Raw genomic sequence first — 20,934 nt, forward strand, 5'->3', positions numbered from 1 at the left:
TCTATGTCAACATGAAATTCTCGCGCTCACGTGCTCACGTGCGCGTGAGCCTTGACGGTGACTGGTCAGACATGTTCCATGTAAAAAATAATACCCGGGAATAGCGATCAGCTGCTTCGCTTAGGGTTATTATTATTTTAAATATGTTTAGTAAAGGCTGCATATAATTAAGAAAATAATGGAATATATTATTCCTGATAAATAAAATAGTTTCAGATACAATTGTTGCCGATCCTTGCATTAAAAATCCTATAAAGTTATATCACTGGGTGTGTCTTGACCGAATCACCGGTCGATTCCAAGAAAACGTGTGTACAGCTGATTGCTGTTTTCGGCTTAGTTTACGAGAAAATACACAAGGTAATCTTAATCCCTAGATATAAAACAATGCCTAGCAGAACAATAAATACTATTTAAACGGTAAATAAACATGTCTGGTGATTTTTTATCTCAAATTTCGAATTTGTACTGACGAAGTTTCTCAGCACCCGTTCGTTTGCCGGACTTCGCTGAAAGGGTACGGTGTAAATTTTTTCTGCGCATAATATTCAAATTTCTTTTTTTCCAAAATATTGAACCCACTAGAGGGGGGTGCGCATTATACATGGGTGCGCACTATACTCAAGAAAATACGGTAGTACTGTGAGTGTCTGTTTGTATGTTTGTCTATGTAGCACTGTGAGTGTCTGTTTGTATGTTTGTTTGTCTATGTAGCACTGTGAGTGTCTGTTTGTATGTTTGTTTGTCTGTGTAGCACTGTGAGTGTCTGTTTGTCTGTGTAGCACTGTGAGTGTCTGTTTGTTTGTCTGTGTAGCACTGTGAGTGTCTGTTTGTATGTTTGTCTATGTAGCACTGTGAGTGTCTGTTTGTATGTTTGTCTGTGTAGGACTGTGAGTGTCTGTTTGTTTGTCTGTGTAGCACTGTGAGTGTCTGTTTGTATGTTTGTCTATGTAGCACACTGTGAGTGTCTGTTTGTATGTTTGTCTTTGTAGGACTGTGAGTGTCTGTTTGTATGTCTGTCTGTGTAGCACTGTGAGTGTCTGTTTGTATGTTTGTCTGTGTAGCACTGTGAGTGTCTGTTTGTATGTTTGTCTATGTAGCACTGTGAGTGTCTGTTTGTATGTTTGTCTGTGTAGTACTGTGAGTGTATGTTTGTCAGTGTAGCACTGTGAGTGTCTGTTTGTATGTCTGTCTGTGTAGCACTGTGAGTGTATGTTTGTCTGTGTAGCACTGTGAGTGTCTGTTTGTATGTCTGTCTGTGTAGGACTGTGAGTGTCTGTTTGTATGTCTGTCTGTGTAGCACTGTGAGTGTCTGTTTGTTTGTTTGTTTGTCTGTGTAGCACTTTGAGTGTATGTTTGTCAGTGTAGCACTGTGAGTGTCTGTTTGTTTGTTTGTCTGTGTAGCACTGTGAGTGTCTGTTTGTATTTTTGTCTGTGTAGCACTGTGAGTGTCTGTTTGTATGTTTGTCTGTGTAGGACTGTGAGTGTCTGTCTGTGTAGCACTGTGAGTGTCTGTTTGTCTATGTAGCACTGTGAGTGTCTGTTTGTTTGTTTGTCTATGTAGCACTGTGAGTGTCTGTTTGTATGTTTGTCTGTGTAGTACTGTGAGTGTATGTTTGTCAGTGTAGCACTGTGAGTGTCTGTTTGTATGTCTGTCTGTGTAGCACTGTGAGTGTATGTCTGTCTGTGTAACACTGTGAGTGTCTGTTTGTATGTCTGTCTATGTAGCACTGTGAGTGTCTGTTTGTATGTTTGTCAGTGTAGCACTGTGAGTGTCTGTTTGTATGTTTGTCTGTGTAGCACTGTGAGTGTCTGTTTGTATGTTTGTCTGTGTAGCACTGTGAGTGTCTGTTTGTATGTCTGTCTGTGTAGCACTGTGAGTGTATGTCTGTCTGTGTAACACTGTGAGTGTCTGTTTGTATGTCTGTCTGTGTAGGACTGTGAGTGTCTGTTTGTATGTCTGTCTGTGTAGCACTGTGAGTGTCTGTTTGTTTGTCTGTGTAGCACTGTGAGTGTATGTTTGTCTGTGTAGCACTGTGAGTGTCTGTTTGTTTGTTTGTCTGTGTAGCACTGTGAGTGTCTGTTTGTATGTTTGTCTGTGTAGCACTGTGAGTGTCTGTTTGTATGTTTGTCTGTGTAGCACTGTGAGTGTCTGTTTGTCTATGTAGCACTGTGAGTGCCTGTTTGTATGTTTGTCTGTCTGTGTAGTTCTGAGAGCGTCTGTTTGTCTATGTAGTACTGTGAGTGTCTGTTTGTATGTTTGTCTGTGTAGCACTGTGAGTGTCTGTTTGTATGTCTGTCTGTGTAGCACTGTGAGTGTCTGTTTGTATGTTTGTCTGTGTAGCACTGTGAGTGTCTGTTTGTATGTTTGTCTGTGTAGCACTGTGAGTGTCTGTTTGTATGTTTGTCTGTGTAGGACTGTGAGTGTCTGTTTGTCTGTGTAGCACTGTGAGTGTATGTTTGTCTGTGTAACACTGTGAGTGTCTGTTTATGTGTGTAGCACTCTGAGTGTCTGTTTGTCTGTGTAGCACTGTGAGTGTCTGTTTGTCTGTGTAGCACTTTGAGTGTCTGTTTGTATTTTTGTCTGTGTAGCACTGTGAGTGTCTGTTTGTATGTTTGTCTGTGTAGGACTGTGAGTGTCTGTTTGTATGTTTGTCAGTGTAGCACTGTGAGTGTCTGTTTGTATGTTTGTCTATGTAGCACTGTGAGTGTCTGTTTGTATGTTTGTCAGTGTAGCACTGTGAGTGTCTGTTTGTATGTTTGTCTGTGTAGCACTGTGAGTGTCTGTTTGTATGTCTGTCTGTGTAGCACTGTGAGTGTAAGCCTGTCTGTCTCTGTTGCACTGTCAGTGTCTGTCTGTGTGTGGAGCACTTTCGGTGTCTGTCTGTCTCTGTGTAGCACTGTGAGTGTCTGTCTGCCTGTTTATGTGTGTAGCACTGTGAGTGTCTGTTTTTGTGAAGCACTGTGAGTGTCTTTCTGTCTGTGTAGCACTCTTCCGAATGCCCACCTGCTGGGACCACAAGGTTGAAATATGTTCAAATAAATGCAGAGTTGCTGTTTTCCTCATGAAGTAGGTAGACATAATTTTTATAATGTTGATATTTCCAGAAAGATGAAGATGAAAGGAAGCCCAAATCAATAAACGGGTAAGTCAGTACTCTCATTTGTCTTAATCTGTCAGAGTTACATGAATGCAATACACGTAAACTGTAACATTTCTTCATGGAAATACTGATCATCTAAACATTTCAGACACCCCATGTGACTTGCGTTTGTGGCTGCACCACTCGCATACTTAACATTTATAAATTTAAGGATTGTGTTGGTGATTGGGGTCACTTAATGTAAACAACACTATGACTACCTCTTTTGATGATATACTTTCAACAAAAGATCCCAACTGAACACAATTATCCAATCACACAATACACACCTACTTTTCAAATCAACTCCATTCAATAAATTTGCACAGTTATTTTCCCTTCAAGCCATGTGGAATCTGTTTCGGCCGAAAATCTAGGCTGGTCATTCTCTTGCATTGACAATGTACATTTATTTGTACATGCAACCAACCATTTTTCCTCTTTCAGCACGGCCCTCACCTATGATGAAGTGATGACTAAGCACAAATGTGATTGGATCCCATCCTACCCCGAGAATCCCTCCCGGATAACGCAGCCCTACGCCCGGTGCAGTGAGCTGGGGCTTGTGGACAGGTGCAGGCGCCTGCAGGTGAACTTTCTTATACCATACAGGGTGGTCGGGTAGCCTAGTAGTTAAGGCGTTCGCTCGTCATGCCGAAGACCTGGGTTCGATTCCCGACATGGGTACAATGTGTGAAGCCCATTTCTGATGTCCCCCACCGTGATATTGCTGGAATATTGCTAAAAGTGGCGTAAAACCAAACTCACTCACTCACTCACTCACTCTTATAACATACCCTGGACTACTCTTGTTCAAATCAGTGGATGTGGTCCAGTAGTCTCATGTATGCTTGTGCAAGGTTGTGTCCCTTGGTTGTATCACGATGCACTGGTCGTCGGTTTGGATTCCAGATTTGCTCTGATTATGATACTTGGTCATGATGCTTGTGGTTTCACCAAAGTTGTAAATGTACGACCTGTATTCCTAAACATCTACGATTGGCATCTTGATATCACTGAAACTGATGGGCCTTAATATCACTGAAACTAATGGGCCTTGATATCACTGAAACTGATGGGCCTTGATATCACTGAAACTGATGGGCCTTAATATCAGTGAAACTGATGGGCCTTGATATCACTGAAACTAATGGGCCTTAATATCACTGAAACTAATGGGGCTTGATATCAGTGAAACTGATGGGCCTTAATATCACTGAAACTGATGGGCCTTAATATCACTGAAGCTGATGGGCCTTGATATCACTGAAACTGATGGGCCTTGATATCACTGAAACTAACAGGCCTTGATATCACTGAAATTGATGGGCCTTGATATCATTGAAACTGATGGGGCCTTGATATCACTGAAACTGATGGGCCTTGATATCACCGAAACTTGTGGGCCTTAATATCACTGAAACTGATGGGCCTTGATATCACTGAAACTGATGAGCCTTAATATCACTGAAACTGATGGGCCTTAATATCACTGAAACTGATGGGCCTTGATATCACTGAAACTAATGGGCCTTGATATCACTGAAAAGGACAAGTCATGACATCAATGAAATATGATTCAAAGCGACATTAAACCTGACTCGCATACTCAGTGCTCTATGCTATCTGTACCAGTCAGATATATGTATTTACATTTTGTGAGACAGTTGCTATATTTTCCTAAGCAGTCGCTACATCATGCTACAACTGCTTAGCAAAATGTAGCAGCTGCTTAGCAAAATGTAGCAACTGCTAAACAAGAATGTAGCAACTGCTTAGCAAAATGTAGCAACTGCTAAACAAGAATGTAGCAACTGCTTAGCAAAATGTAGCAACTGCTTAGCAAAATGTCATCTTGCCGCATCATGATATAATTATTAGCGGATTGTCTATACTACAAGACTTGATTGTTTACAGGCCATCATAGTTAGCTGAAATATTGCTAACTGTGGCTTTTAACAAAAACAAACAAAAACTTTCTGACAGATGCGGTATGCGACGGAGGATCTCGTGACGCTGCAACACTCAGAGGAGCTGGTGGATAAGGCGAAGGCCACGGCCAACATGACCTTGGAAGAACTGCAGGACTTCTTCACCAAATATGATTCCTTCTACTGCAATAACGTGAGTTGTCAATACATTTACATGATACAAACTGGTGGACGGATGAGTTGTCAATACAGTGATGCCTTGCACGAATTGGTGGACAGATTCCACACCTTAAAAAAATAATGGTAAAAAAAATGATATAATAAAGCAATAATGATGACAAGCTTTGCAAGTATTTACCTGTATTTAAATGATGATGACATCCTGAATAGAATCCAACCTCCGCAATGTCGGACAAAACCATGTAATCACAGGTTGGTATTTCCCGCATATTCTCACAATTTTCACTTCAATTACCTGCACGTTTTCTCCCAATACAGATTGTCAGGTCTCCCCAAATTTCGGAAGTGATCGTTCACTGCTACATTTAGGGGGAACAACTCATTAGACACTTCCCTCTCACATATATTGTGATCCAATATACGACATCATCAAGTTGCGAGCCCATGTTTGAATCTCCAGAAATGATGTCACAATAGGACAATGTTTTATCGTGAAATATACCATGTTTTGTTCTTCACTGTTCATTGCGATTCATCGTGTAGCTATCGTCTATAATGTAATCAAGGGTAACAGGACATGATGTGCTGTCTAGAATGTTTGTGTCTATTTTGCAGGCATCATTTGAGTGTGCCCTGGCCGCCATCGGCTGCACCCTGGAAACGATGGAGCATATTATTCAGGAAAAAGTAAGTGACCGGAAATAATGTACAATCTGCTGGACAACAACCTACATTATCCAGTGTGTTGTATCTTCATTCTGTTAATGATAATTACAGGGGATCATTTGCTCACGTTTGATTCAATTTGAGCCTGATTCAAAAGATATAACGCCAAAAATGTACGTTCAGTCAAACTGCCCTCACGCGAGATATTCTGTGCAGAGGTAGAGGTGAGGTGAAATAGAGTTTAACGTCGCGTCCAAGATTATTGCACTTATTTAGTGACGTGTTTCTTTGTGTGTGTGGCTGCATGTACTAGTCCGGACTGATGCCGATTTATAGTGCTAGCCCATTGAGATACAATATCACAGTTTAACATGAATACCCCACTCAGACACAGTATACTGACTCCGAGCCAACCAGTCCTTGTTTTAGCCCCTTAATGCCGAGCGCCAGACAGGGTAACAACAAGTACCATCTTTTAACGTCTTTGGTATGACACGGCCGGGGATCGAACGCGGGACCTTCCGCTCTCCGGGCGGACGCTCCACCACTAGACCAGTCTTGCAGAGGTAGAGATAGGAGCAATGGAGGAATAGGTGTTGTTCCTTCCGGAGAAGTTATGGTGGTGAATGGGTGCCAGGTAGTTTTGATAATAGAATTGAGATTTATACCCTGGATTATCGAGGATGATAGCATGTCTAGAACTAGTTTAAATATGGTTGATTTAGCTAAATATTTTGCTTTTCAACACCTGTGTTAGATGTGAGGATATCTAGCAGCTGGAGTATAGGAGAATTACAGGGGTTGACTTCGGAAGCGATTCCGCAATGTATCTTAAATTGTTTTAATAGATATCGCATCAATATTCATTCAACACAACTGAAAATCGTGTACATTATTCTGTTCCACTATCAGTAGTTTCATCAGCATTGGCATTCTCATCTTCTCCCCCAAATTTTGAAAAGGATGTATTTCTTGAAAAAATGACTTAAGCGATAGTTTATTCATTCGTCCAAAGCTGTCGATCAAAACAGAGAGTAGCATACTCGCAACACTGCACAAAAGCTCTCACTGTGCATAGCTGATTCCTATGAGTGCTGTATGGAGCTTTGTATTGGCTGACAATGGCGAGAGACCAACATTGTTGATCCCCGATCAACAAAATGAGTGTTCATTTTTACAACATAAACATTTTGATAGCTCATGAAACAGTGATCAACACCAACAAAGTTATCAAAACATATTTTTAAACTTATCGTATCTCACACTATGCATTCCTCTTTATTCTTCGATCCTGGTCGAGGAACCAAGTTTCAAGCTTAATAAAAACAATTCACCACAACACATCCCATGCATCACCAATATCACCACTGTGTTCATGGATCATGCACCACTGCAATCCCGTGCGATGCAATCCAATGCGATGTGATCCCGTGCAATGCGACCCCTAGCAATCCAGACAGCAAGTTGAATTAAGAGTTTGGAATATGCTACAATATGTTTGCTTGCAGATTGTTCCATAAAAATTGGAAAAGGGGATTTAATCATTCAAATAAACCCAATATTTTTAACTTCCGGTTACTCATCAACGTTTACGACTGCCTCTGTGGTCTAGTGGTAGAGCGTCCGCCCAGAAAGCGGAATGTTTGATCCCAAGCCGCGTCATGCCAAAAAACATTTAAGGATGTTATTTGTTGTTACCCTGTCTGGCGCTCGGCATCCACTGGCCGGCGCACACGCACACACACCCACCCACCCTTAATCCTTGGAATTATAACACATTGCTCACTAGTACTGTATAAGAGAATTATAACACATTGCTCACCAGTGTAAAGGGGAATTATAGCACATTGCTCACAAGTTTAAAAGTGAATTAAAGCACGTTGGTCACAAGTGTAAAAGAGAATTATAATTCTATGTTTACCCTTGTAAAATAGAATTACTGCACCTTGGTCACCAGTATATAAGAGAATTATGGCACATTGCTTGAGAGTGTAAAAGAAAATTATAAAACTATGTTTACCAGTGTATTAGAGAATTATAGCACACACTTCTCAACAACTACTTTCTATCCACAGGTTCGCAATGGATTTGCCCTCATAAGGTAGGTTTGATTTATGCCACTTCAAATCGGGAAATATTTCAGTATTGTTTCTTTTTTTGTTTTAGAATCAGTTGGTGCAGGGTCAGAAATTCGGTTTTCCAATTCTTTGCAAATCAGATTTTAGATATCTTTTCATATCAATATGATCACAGTTGAAAGCACAATACATTTTCAAGTGGGTAGATCTAGAAACAGGTGTAACCTGTTCTATCAGTGTAGGAGATGGTCGCCCACATCATCACACTACCACCGCCAAATCTGTCCATGTCCTGTATGCACTTTCTTGCATAGCATTCCCTGTGACGCCTGTTAACAAGACGCTTACCATCACGATGGCGAAGCATAAAACATGACTCATCACTGAACTAAACTTGTCTCCATCGCAGTTGTGACCATACTCGGTGACCTTGACACCATGGACGTTTCAGCCGATGATGCAGGTCTGTCAAATTGACAAACCAAACTGGTCCTCTACTGGGAACACCTTCAGCACGTAAACTGTTCCTTGCTTTTGGGCTGATATTGTACACAATCCTAGTATTGCCGTAGAGGTGGCTCTGGTGGTTCTTTCACGAAGCCATATAAATCTTTCCTGTGCTCCAGTTGTGATACATTGTGGGTTCGAATCCCAGTTCGCCCTGATTATGTTTCTAGGTTTGTCAGCACCATACCCGTGCTTGTGGGTTTCTCCAAAGTGGTAAACGTCTAAGACCTGCATCACTTCGGGCTTTCCTCCCACATTAAGCTGACACGCCGTGATGTAATTGAAATTCAGTTGTGATACGTGAGTGAGTGAGTGAGTGAGTATGCTCTTACGATGCTTTTAGCAATATTCCAGCAATATAAAGGCGTGGGACACCAGAAATCGGCTTCACACATTGTACCCATGTTGGGAATGGAACCCGGGTCTTCGGTGTGACGAGCAAACGCTTTAACCACTAGGCTACCTGACTGCCCCTAGTTGTGATACGTGGTTAACTGGATCTAGGAGGGTCAAGTGGTTCCACAGTCTTGTAGTAGATGTCAACACCTGAAGGTGATACTCCTGTGTGCAGTCGGCCGATGGTGTTGTTTGCGTTGGGCTTCCGTCAGTCATGGCATGCACTCTTTGTTCACTTGCTGAAGATTGTGATGACATGCAAACGATGTGCGTGTCATGTTGGTATGTTTTGGCTCCAGGCTGTTTTTGTGTTTCTACCTTTTCACCAAATTTCACAGTATCAATTTTTTATGGATGTCAGCAAAACTCAGATATTTACGATTTTACTACTTTTGCGTTTCTTTATTTGCAGAGAATATTTTTTCTTGTATATTTAGCCAGTTATTAATACAACATCATACTTTGTAATCATCTTCTCTTAAGTGGTTGTTGTTGCCGAGGCTATACGTGGTTGTGCTAGCTTAGATAAAAAGTGGTTGTGTTAACCTAGGTTATAAGTGGTTGTTGTAGCCTAGGTTATATGTGGTTGTTGTCGCCGAGGCTACACGTGGTTGTACTAGCCTAGATAAAAAGTGGTTGTGTTAACCTAGGTTATAAGTGGTTCTTATGGTCTAGGTTATATGTGGTTGTTGTCCCCGAGGCTATAAGTGGTTGTACTAGCCTAGATAAAAAGTGGTTGTGTTAACCTAGGTTATAAGTGGTTGTTGTAGTCTAGGTTATATGTGGTTGTTGTCGCCGAGGCTGTAAGTAGTTGTTACAGAAACAATTGCTAATTAAGTTCATGACCTGTGTGTTGCTCTGAGTTATTTCAGACCTCCAGGACATCATTCCATGCACGATGAGTTCTGTGGGTACTCGATCTTCAACAATGTGGCCATCGCAGCCAAACATGCACTGGAGGCATTTAACCTGGACAGGTGAGTGAGTGAGTGTATGAGTGAATGAGTGAGGGAGGGAAGGAGCGTGTGAGTGAGTGAGTGTATGAGTGAGTGGGTGAGAGAGTGAGTGAGTGAGTGAGTGGGCGAGTGAGCGAGTGAGTGAGGGAGGGAGGGAGGGAAGGAGCGTGTGAGTGAGTGTATGAGTGAGTGGGTGAGAGAGTGAGTGAGTGAGCGGGTGAGTGAGTGAGTGGGCGAGTGAGCGAATGAGTGAGGGAGGGAGGGAGGGAAGGAGCGAGTGAGTGAGCGAGTGAGTGAGTGAGTGAGTGAGTGCCAAAGTAAGAGAGTGAGTGTTTTTTTTTGCTGTAATCAACAGTTTTCAAAAGTTGACTCCAATGGCCCACAAACTGTCCATAAACGAGCCCGAATTAGCAACTCCTTTTACATGATCCTGGCATTATGACTATTGTGAGTTATTTGAGATAGAACTACAGATTCTAGGAAGATGTCTTTTTAATATTCGCGAACTCAGAATAGCCTTGATTCACCCCATGTTAACAGAAACAACCAATACTTGAAATTCTAATTTAGTTTCCTTCAATTGTTAGTGTTAAAATGAGAATATTTGTGTATTGTGCTCAAGTGGCATTTTTCTGTGTCAGAGAGTTGTCACTTCTCCCTGTGTTGTAGGATCTTGATTGTTGACTGGGACGTCCACCATGGCCAGGGTACACAGTACGCATTCTACGATGACCCTAGGTAGGTCAGGCTGATGGGTAACAGACTTGGAAAAGATATGATAGATGTACCAAATGATGACCTGCAGTAAGATTTGTAATTGAGGCAGAAGGGGGTGTCATTGAGCATGAAATGAACGGGTAGATTTGACACACTGGAAACAGCAGTTTCAACAGCTGATTTTATCCCCAGCTCATCAACCCTCGAGATCTACCATCAATTTCTTGTAATGTTGCATGCTGACACCCAGTGACTTGTGTCAAGTCTGGAGATACTGGATCAGTTTATGCTGTAAGGAATCTTTGTTTCTAGCCCAGTTACAATTCTGTACAGCGGTCTGTCATCTAAGTCGGATTACATAAATGTCCCGACCTTGTCATTTTTACAGCACCAAGATGAGTCTGTTCTACATTGAAGCAGACTGCTGTAGACGTCTCTGTGTCACCTAGGTTCATGTATCTGTTTATCACAATGTGTAATCAAGCGTTCTTTCGTGTCAAGCATACATATCACATCTATTGTACATTTGTGTAGTCCTTGTTTTGTTAGATTAGTTGGTTACTTGAGTCCTTGACATTTTGACTTTCTTAAAGGGTTTTGTACTTCTCAATACACCGTTATGAAAATGGGATGTATTGGCCAAACCTTCGAGAATCTGATTATGACTTCATCGGCAAGGGAAAAGGCAAAGGATACAACATCAACGTCCCACTCAACAAGGTAAAGTTGTTGTCTTAGCAGCTCAGTAAAGTAACATTGTTGTCTTAGCAACTCAGTAAGGTGTTAGTGTTATCTTAGCAGCTCAGTAAAGTAGCATTTTTGTCTTAGCAACTCAGTAAGGTGTCAGTGTTATCTTATCAGCTCAGTAAAGTAACATTGTTGTCTTAGCAACTCAGTAAGGTGTCAGTGTTATCTTAGCAGCTCAGTAAAGTAACATTGTTGTCTTAGCAACTCAGTAAAGTAACATTGTTGTCTTAGCAGCTCAGTAAAGTAGCATTGTTGTCTCGGCAACTCCTCAAGGTAATGCTTGTATTATGTTACTGAATGTAAAGAAATGGTTTTCACAATAATATTTTCTGGAATGGTCTGTAGAGATGCAAGATGCTGAGGGTGAAATGTGGAGAGATGAGGAATGTCCTCAACAGTACTGATGCGTGTTTCAGATTGGGATGACAGACAGTGACTACTTCGCAGTACTCCAGCAGATCCTAATGCCTGTAGCCTATGAGGTAAGTATGACAAATGTAGACTTCAAGTGTCAAGTGCTTTAGATAAAAGGGGTTCTTACACTTGACACTTCTTTGGGTACTAAGTGGTATGTAATAATGGATAACTTGACCCACAAGTTTTAAATTCAGTTTGAATTTCAGGACTAAACTCAGACCTATCAGTCATGCCTTTCATTTTTAACATTAACAAACAATATTCACAGAACCTGCAGAAGAATTTAATCATTACATGGGGCAAAATATTCAAAGGCAATACTTTCAGGTAGAGTTACCCTCAGAATCAGAAACATGTTTTTCTCTTTTGAAATGTTTCTATAATTTAACACTTCAGCTCCAGTAGGGATTTGGGGTTCCCAGTAGCCTATGCTGGTCCATGTTCCCAGTAACCTATGCTGGTCCATGTTCCCAGTAGCCTATGCTGGTCCATGTTCCCAGAAACCTATGCTGGTCCATGTTCCCAGCAACCTATGCTGGTCCATGTTCCCAGTAACCTATGCTGGTCCATGTTCCCATTTACCTATGCTGGTCCATGTTCCCAGTAACCTATGCTGGTCCATGTTCCCAGTAACCTATGCTGGTCCATGTTCCCAGTAACCTATGCTGGTCCATGTTCCCATTTACCTATGTTGGTCCATGTTCCCAGTAACCTATGCTGGTCCATGTTCCCAGCAACCTATGCTGGTCCATGTTCCCAGTAACCTATGCTGGTCCATGTTCCCATTTACCTATGCTGGTCCATGTTCCCAGTAACCTATGCTGGTCCATGTTCCCAGTAACCTATGTTGGTCCATGTTCCCAGTAACCTATGCTGGTCCATGTTCCCAGTAATCTATGCTGGTCTGTGTCCCAGTAACCTATGCTGGTCCATGTTCCCAGTAACCTATGATTGTTCATGTTCCCAGTAACCTATGCTGGTCCATGTTCCCAGTAACCTATCTTGGTCCATGTTCCCAATAACCTATGATTGTTCATGTTCCCATTTACCTATGCTTGTCCATGTTCCCAGTAACCTATGCTGGTCCATGTTCCCAGTAACCTATGCTGGTCCATGTTCCCAGTAACCTATGTTGGTCCATGTTCCCAGTAACCTATGCTGGTCCATGTTCCCAGTAACCTATGCTGGTCCCAAATTGGCAGGTTGCCCAAGTAATTTTGGGTTAGAATGGATTGTGGACAGGCTGGGTGACTACCTGGGCACCTGCTGTTGGGCTCAAGAGTTGGGTACATACCGTATTTCCTGTATTAGATGCCCGGGCTTCTATTTATTTCAGACAAGCCTTTGACCCGGCGTCAGTTAGAGGCCGGATGTCTATTGGAGGCCCGGCTTCTATTAATACCCCCATTTCATTATGACCACGAATATCCAGAATCGTCACGAAATGGAAAAAGGGATCATTAATTGTATCAATTGATCGACCCGGCGTCTATTAGAGGCCCGGCTTCTATTTTTTGCGCTGAACAATTGACCCGGCTTCTGTTAGAGGCCGGCGTCTAATAGAGGAAATACGGTAATGTCCGAATAGGAATTGTTTTACTGGAGCCCTGGCAGATGCTAGTTACATACACGTATAAAATGATCACATCATGCACTTAAGTCGAATGAAGTTATATCTTTACTCAAACGTATGAAAGTAAAAAACAATGCATGCATAATCAGAAAGAAATGAAAACATATGTGACATATCACGTGACTAACGACAGGTCCGAGTAGTTCTGTGGTGCTCGGGTCCAACTCAGTACCCACCCGGCCCAAGTACCTGAGTTACCCGTCCCAGCACTAATCAGTACCGGTATATATATATACTGTTAATCTTGATATTAACGCGAGCGTGAATTAAATGCGAAAAATGCGAGTGGTCTTTGCTCGTATTATTAAACATCGCATTTATGTCATTCAAACACGAATTACATCCTGTGAATTGTCACTGCTGGGGTCAAGACAAGTGTTCTACTCACTCATGTCATCACTGATCACACCTGCAAGTCCAGACAGACGCCACCCAACACGGTGTCTTTGCTCTTTGCGACTGCATCAAGGGATGACACGAGCCAGCGTGCACGTATTGTTTTAGCGGAAGTACTGTAAGGTTGGATTAAGGAGAGGATTCTCCTGTAAACCTGACAGAGGACATTTTCTTTAGATATAAATCCACTGATGCTTGAGAGGAGGGGGTGTCGCATTCATATTGAGTCAATTTTTTGGCTAGGGGCCAGCAGTCACATTCTTTTGGAGATGCATTTATTTCACGTTTTACAGTACAAACATCACCTTTTCAGTACAGACCCCAGCTCGTTCTGGTTTCCAGCGGTTACGATGCGGCGCTGGGATGTCCAGAGGTACCTGTGATATATACTGCTTAGTTACATGATACAGGGAACCTGCAAACACCAGACCCTGGAGAACCAGCTTGTTCTGCATCTTTCAATCCCCAGGTTCCAGTAACTCCATTGTCTGGTTTTCGCAGGTTTCACTGTATGATCCGACTCACACTCTGATTTCTCTTTGCTCAGTTCCGACCTCAGTTGGTTGTAGTATCAAATGGATTTGATGCAGCTTTAGGGGACCAGAAGGTAATACTAATACTCTTAGCTGCGACGGCGTAGCTACGTACTGCTCCAGTTTTACTGAAAGCCTCAGAAATGATGAACCTGACAACATAGAGGGGCTGGGCCTACCGTCGCTGCCGCCGCCGCTGGATCAAAATAGTAGCTGAAGCTGGAAACTGGACTTTTTATATAAAACAAAATATTTGGTGTCCTTAGAGATATGTGGTTCGGGAACAAGGGTGTGTAAAACTTTATGTGATATTCCTCAATTCCCAAATGCCAGAAGGCTGGTGAAAAACTATAATTCTGTTAGAACGTAATCAAGGAATGATTCGACCAGGGCATGAGAAGCAGTACATAGCTACGATCGTACAGCGACCATACTGGCTTAGTATACTGGCTTAGTAAACTGGCTTAGTACACTGGCTTATTATACTGGCTTAGTACACTTACTGGGACGGCAGGCATGCGAGCTGGCGGGCAAGCTAGTGAGTGAACTTTGTTTTAGTTATTAAGTGATGCAGGCTACTGATGTTTACCAGGTTTTTTTAATGCCTTAAATTGTGTATGATTGTAACAGACAAAATACAATTAGGGTGAATCGTACATGTGCTGGACCCGTGAAGATCCGGGGTACAATAGGTCTTCAACTAACTGGATCGGGTGGTCAGGCTGACTTGATTGATACATGTCATCGGTCCCAATTGCGTGGATTGATGGTCATGATGTCTGGTCCAGACTCGGTTATTTACAGACCGCCGTCATATAGCTGGAATATTGCTGAGTGCGGCGTAAAACAACAAACAAACAAACAAACAAATTTACCGGCCAATGTCAGATAGCAGGAAGTTTGCTGGAATATGGTGTACTATATCCTCCAGTGGTCAGAATGTGCTCGGATCTGAGCAGAGATTGTGGAGTTCCAAATTACAAAATGACATTCCATTAACAGACTCTGTGCTGGTCCTGATGCAGAGGGGCCTTGGGATGGCGGACATTTAAGACAGATAACGGAGATCATATTACCAAGCAAACACCACTGTGTAACAAAGTATAGTGTGGCATTTAGTAACAGACAAACACATCTTAATTGGTTTTAGTTATAAAGATATTTTCTGTTTCAATGAAAATGTATTGTTGTTTCTAGGCTGTTGGTAATAAGCGTTGTTCATTTCAGGGGGAGATGGAGGTGTCCCCGTCGGCCTACGCACATTTCATTCACATGCTCGGGTCACTGGGTCAAGGTCGTGTGTGTGTCGTGCTAGAGGTGAGTAACGAGTTTATAAAAGGCGACTATGCTTGTCATAAGAGGCGACTAACGGGATCAGGGGGTCAGGCTTGCTGACTTGGTTCATGCATGTCATCGTATCCCAAATGCGTGGATGGAAGCTCATGATGTCAGTCACAGGATTGTCACATCCAGACTCGATTATTTACAGACGGCTGGTAGCTGGAGTATTGCTGAGTGCGGCGTTAAACAACAAACAAACAAAGAAACAAACAAGTCAGGTCAATTTACAGTCCCAGCCAATTTGATTTAAGACCTGTAGACTCCATTTTGAATGTATGCGAGCTCAGATTATGTTTTGTACAAATCAATGTAAAATGAATGGTAGCAATCTACTGCAATTCGATTGGTTAAACAAGGTGATTAATTTGAATTTGAAGCCTGGAAATGCCGATTATTTAAATATTAAGTTTGATCAATATTTATAGGAACGACTTCCATTTAGTTTTTATCAACATTCTCCTGACCAGGTGGGTTCAGTTATCATAGAAGTATGTGTCATCATGTATTGTATGATGACGTCATCCATTGTATCTTGACGTCATCACAGTCCCGGATGACGTCAGGTCTGTCTCCCAGAGATAGTACTGTAGAAATTATAAGAACGTCCTTTACCTAGTCACTTCTAAGATAGTACGAAGTTGAGCCTCTCGATTGCACGAATGTATATTTATGAAATACATATCATAAACACCCAGTTTACGTCCTCAGGGAGGATACTGCATCAAGTCTCTGTCCGAGGGATGTGCGCTGACCTTGAGGTCACTTCTGAATGACCCCTGTCCTCTTCTACCTCCGCTGCAGGAGCCATCAGACAGGTACGTCGAAGTCAGTCCATCACTTTGATGTGAAATTTGAGATGTTTTGTCATTGTGCCATTTACTCAGTCATTTCTATCACTCTGAAATATGTAGGCCCTATGTGATGTTGAAAACGTTTTGCCATAATCATATTTAAGGAAGTGAATGTTTGATTCCTCACATGGGTACATCGTGTGAAGCCTAATTCTGGTGTTCCCCGCCGTGCTGGAATATTGCTAAAAGTGGCATAAAACCATACTCACTCACTCACTGATGTAAATCTCTGAAGAAGGTAACGTTATGACCGTAATTGTTTCTTCATTCCACAACAGCATCACAGAGACAATTTTGAACGTGATCAAAGTTCTTCGTCCCCACTGGTGCTGTTTCCGCTATCAGAAGAGTCTAGAAGTGGGAGAGTTATGTCCCTTTGAAGATGTCAATACTTTGCCACCAAGGTAAGTCTGACGGTAGGGTGGACTGTATGTGTTATACTGGAATACTGGAATACTGGAATACTGGAATACAATACTGGAACAATAATCCAATAATGATTATTCATCATCCAAACGTCAATAATCCAAAGTCCAGTCTGACTGATGTCCCACTTAAAAAGTAGAAAACGTCGAAAACTTGGATCACTTTCTTTCTTCCAATATAAGGCAGCACACTAGGACAAGATGAGATACTGTTTTGAACGTCTCTAACATGATATATTATAAATATAATATGATAAATCTTCAAACTTGAAACTACAGAATTTCAGAATAATATGTTTGATAAGAAAATAAGTTTGTTTCTGTCTACAGACCAGGTGTGGAGTTTATAACTGAGGAGAACCGGCCACACACTTACAAGAATGACGACGCCTATCCTGTACTTTGTAAGGACATTAATTGCTTCAGATTCAACATCTTTATTCATGTGGCCGTGCAATACATTGATATTGATATATAGTCCCATCTGACATGTTGTCTTCAGTATTTAAGAAATATATGTTGCAATAACTTGTGTATGAGACACGACTATTTGAACTTCTGAGCAATGTCTAAGACGTACCAATTAACTATAAGTGATGTCATAAACCCAGGATTGAGGGCATCTTCCTGAGGCAAGGGAGTTAACTGACTATAAAAGTCCAGTTTCCACCCTTGCCGAACTAGGCTGGTATTATGGAGTTACATTTTGGCTGGACTAATGAGTCTATGCATAGTCCAATCAAAATCGTGCAAGGAAATCGAAATCCGGTTCGTAAACTGTCATGCAGGTTTCAGTCGATTGCAGGATTTGCAAAGCATGTGCACTGCCAACTCGTATTTTCCAATTTTTTTCATGTTTTTAATCAAGGTGCTCTCTTGATTTGATTCACTTCGCGATGTAAGACTTGTTTTATCACAACATAGGTCTAGATTATTGATCTGATCGTCTTAATTGGGTGCTGCCATTTTGTTTGAAGCAAATGCAAATGCACGATGCAAATGGAATCTGATTAGTCCATAGGAGAGTCATAGAAAGGACATAACTCGTAATAGCCACTTGTGGTGCTACGATCTAGCCTAGGAATTCCAGCCTAGTTCGGCAAGGCTGGAAACTGGACTTTCATAGTCAGTTAACTCACTTAGACAGACGAGTGTTTGTGTGTAGGGTTGTGATACTGATTGGTTAGACATTGGTTGATTGTTTGCTATAACTGGTGCCTCACTTTCAGCTGACGAGGAAACAGCTGCTCTAGATAAGAGGATAGATGCATTAATAGCAGAAACATCCCTGACGTTTGCACCACACAGGTTGGTAATGTTTGCTGATTATGCATGGGGACCATTGATTATACACATGGCCACCATTGATTATACACACATGGGGACCATTGATTATACACACATGGGGACCATTGATTATACACATGGGAACCATTGATTATACACACATTGGGACCATTGATTATACACACATGGGGACCATTGATTTTACACATGGGGACCATCAATTATACACACATGGGGACCATTGATTATACACACATGGGGACCATTGATTATTCACACATGGGGACCATCAATTATACACACATGGGGACCATTGATTATACACACATTGGGACCATTGATTATACACACATTGGAACCATTGATTATACACACATGGGTACCATCAATTATACACACATGGGGACCATCAATTATACACACATGGGGACCATCAATTATGCACACATGGGGACCATCAATTATGCACACATTGAGACCATTGATAGTGTGTATATACACACAATGGAACCATTGATTATACACACAGGGGGACCATCGATTATACACACAGGGGGACCATCAATTATACACACAGGGGGACCATCGATTTATGCACACATGGGGACCATCAATTATGCACACATTGAGACCATTGATAGTGTGTATATACACACATTGGAACCATTGATTATACACACAGGGGGACCATCGATTATACACACAAGAATCTAGCAATTTGCTTTAAACTTCACCTCATCCTTACCATGAGAGAGTTTTGAATGACTTTTTGAAATGTATTCAGTTTTGTCTCTCTGACCATGCAAGTTTCTACTGTTGTCTTTACAGGCAATGAAACGTGTTATGTTAAAGTTAGGCAAGGTTCTGCTGGAAGGTTATTACTGAGGTTACTGAAAATGTTGACGTCAGGTGAGTCACAGACCGCCCTAATTGTTCCTGTGTGTTTGTTGACAGAACCTGCATGGTGTTCGACGCTGATATGAGAGCACACAAAAATATGAGTTTCAAGTAAGTATATGTACCCAGACTCAGGACAAACCTGATGCATCTTGTGTATGTGATCCTGTACGGGGTAGTCGGGGGTGGGTCCTCCTGTATCTTGTGTATGTGATCCTGTACGGGGCAGTCGGGGGTGGATCCTCCTGTATCTTGTGTATGTGATCCTGTACGGGGCAGTCGGGGGTGGATCCTCCTGTATCTTGTGTGTGTGATCCTGTCAGGGCAGTTGGGCGTAGGTCACCCTGTATCCTGTGTTTAACTGTATAACAGGGCAACAGTTGGCTGACAATTGGCTGAGAGATGCCTGAGAGAGATTGTTGCCATCTGTTGTGTCTGTTGCGGAAGATCACCAAAGGTAGTTGTATACATGTAAAGCTGTGAGGTTGCTGACTGTTGTTTTAGATATCATCCACCCTAGTTTTAAAGGTTTGTGGAAGTTTACTGAGTTAAACATAAAGTAAAAATGATTGAGTATTAATTAAGAAATAGCCAAATAAACTGCAATGCATACCATCAGCCTCACACAAGAGGGAATGACATTCATCAGACACTCTGAAAGTTTCTTTAGCTGTTAGAGAGATGTGTGTAGCACCTTCTAGGGCCTCACAGGCAGCTTGGATTGTATACTCCCCAGGGAGCTGAGAATGAAATTTGACTTGGTGATGGTAATGTAGCGACATGAACATTCACTCGGAATCTGGTGCATTATTAATGGACTTGCTGTTATAACTGTTCTTTTCCCCGACCTAAAGGGGCAGGGGTATATAGTTATGCCAAGGAACTGCATCCATCTGTCCGTCATTTGTTTGTGCGTCCAATAACTACTGCATGGATTCTTTTCAAACTTGGTGAACACTTTCTATACTGATAGGAGAGGTACAGTGCAAAGTTTGATTTCAATATTTGATTTTCAGAAATAGTACATTAATTATTTATTGTTTTAATTTTAATTTTCTTATTCAACATTTGTGCGACCTATAACATGACAACTTCTTCATGGATTCTTTTCAAATTTGAGAAACATTTTTTATACTCATAGGAGAGGTGCAGTGCAAAGCTTGATTTTGATAAGATTTTTTTTTGAAAAAAATATGATGTTCTTGTTTTCAATTAAGAATGTTTTTTAACTTTTTACTTCAACATTTGTGTGACCTGTAACTTGAAAACTACTTGGATCCTTATCAATTTGGGGGTACAGTTTCTATCCCGATATGAGAGGCGCAGTGCAAAGTTTCTTTTTGATAAGTAGATTTTTCCAAGAAAATATTCCTTTTTGCATGTTTTGAAATTATAAATGTGTTGGAGTCAAAGTCACGGATATTAGAGAGTCCTGCTCACTTTTTGCCTTGTTTTTGTTGTTGTTGGTGTTATTTGTGTGACTGTGTATAAGAATGTGAAGGTATAAGGTCATAATATTAAAAGTAGGGGTGTCTATTGGTCTGGAAATCACTATTTTGATAACTATTGTTATTGAAAGAAACTATTGCGATAACATATTGATATTGCAAGCAACTATTGCAATAAATTTTGATAGTTTTCAGTGTATCATTTTAGATGGATTTTAGAGTTGAATTAAACCTTGGAACTGAAGTTTCCTTTGAATGTGATAACCATAATAAGAAATAAAAAGTAAAGTTTGAGATATGACTGATTTGTTTTTTCTTTACCCTAATAATTTAAGAAAAAAGAAACTTCCTCATTACCATGTGTAGATTACTACCACTCATGATC

At 41.4% G+C, this 20,934-nt stretch overlaps 1 protein-coding gene across 1 annotated transcript in view; it reads left to right on the plus strand.

The window, feature by feature from the left end:
* Positions 1–20,934, plus strand: part of LOC139446734 (histone deacetylase 6-like) — a 338,991-nt gene that overhangs the window by 12,827 nt on the left and 305,230 nt on the right. The window contains exons 4-19 of the mRNA XM_071228036.1: positions 3,109–3,146; positions 3,591–3,732; positions 5,130–5,267; positions 5,870–5,941; positions 7,996–8,021; positions 9,774–9,878; positions 10,527–10,595; positions 11,168–11,294; positions 11,738–11,803; positions 14,081–14,140; positions 15,528–15,617; positions 16,350–16,456; positions 16,771–16,896; positions 17,248–17,321; positions 18,147–18,225; positions 19,159–19,212. Of these exons, the coding sequence (XP_071084137.1) occupies positions 3,109–3,146; positions 3,591–3,732; positions 5,130–5,267; positions 5,870–5,941; positions 7,996–8,021; positions 9,774–9,878; positions 10,527–10,595; positions 11,168–11,294; positions 11,738–11,803; positions 14,081–14,140; positions 15,528–15,617; positions 16,350–16,456; positions 16,771–16,896; positions 17,248–17,321; positions 18,147–18,225; positions 19,159–19,212 (1,373 nt within the window). The remainder of the gene's footprint in view (positions 1–3,108; positions 3,147–3,590; positions 3,733–5,129; positions 5,268–5,869; positions 5,942–7,995; positions 8,022–9,773; positions 9,879–10,526; positions 10,596–11,167; positions 11,295–11,737; positions 11,804–14,080; positions 14,141–15,527; positions 15,618–16,349; positions 16,457–16,770; positions 16,897–17,247; positions 17,322–18,146; positions 18,226–19,158; positions 19,213–20,934) is intronic.

The sequence above is a fragment of the Haliotis cracherodii genome, unplaced genomic scaffold (genome assembly GCF_022045235.1).
Source record: "Haliotis cracherodii isolate W230 unplaced genomic scaffold, xgHalCrac1.p SCAF_6, whole genome shotgun sequence".
Taxonomy (NCBI): Eukaryota; Metazoa; Mollusca; class Gastropoda; order Lepetellida; family Haliotidae; genus Haliotis; species Haliotis cracherodii.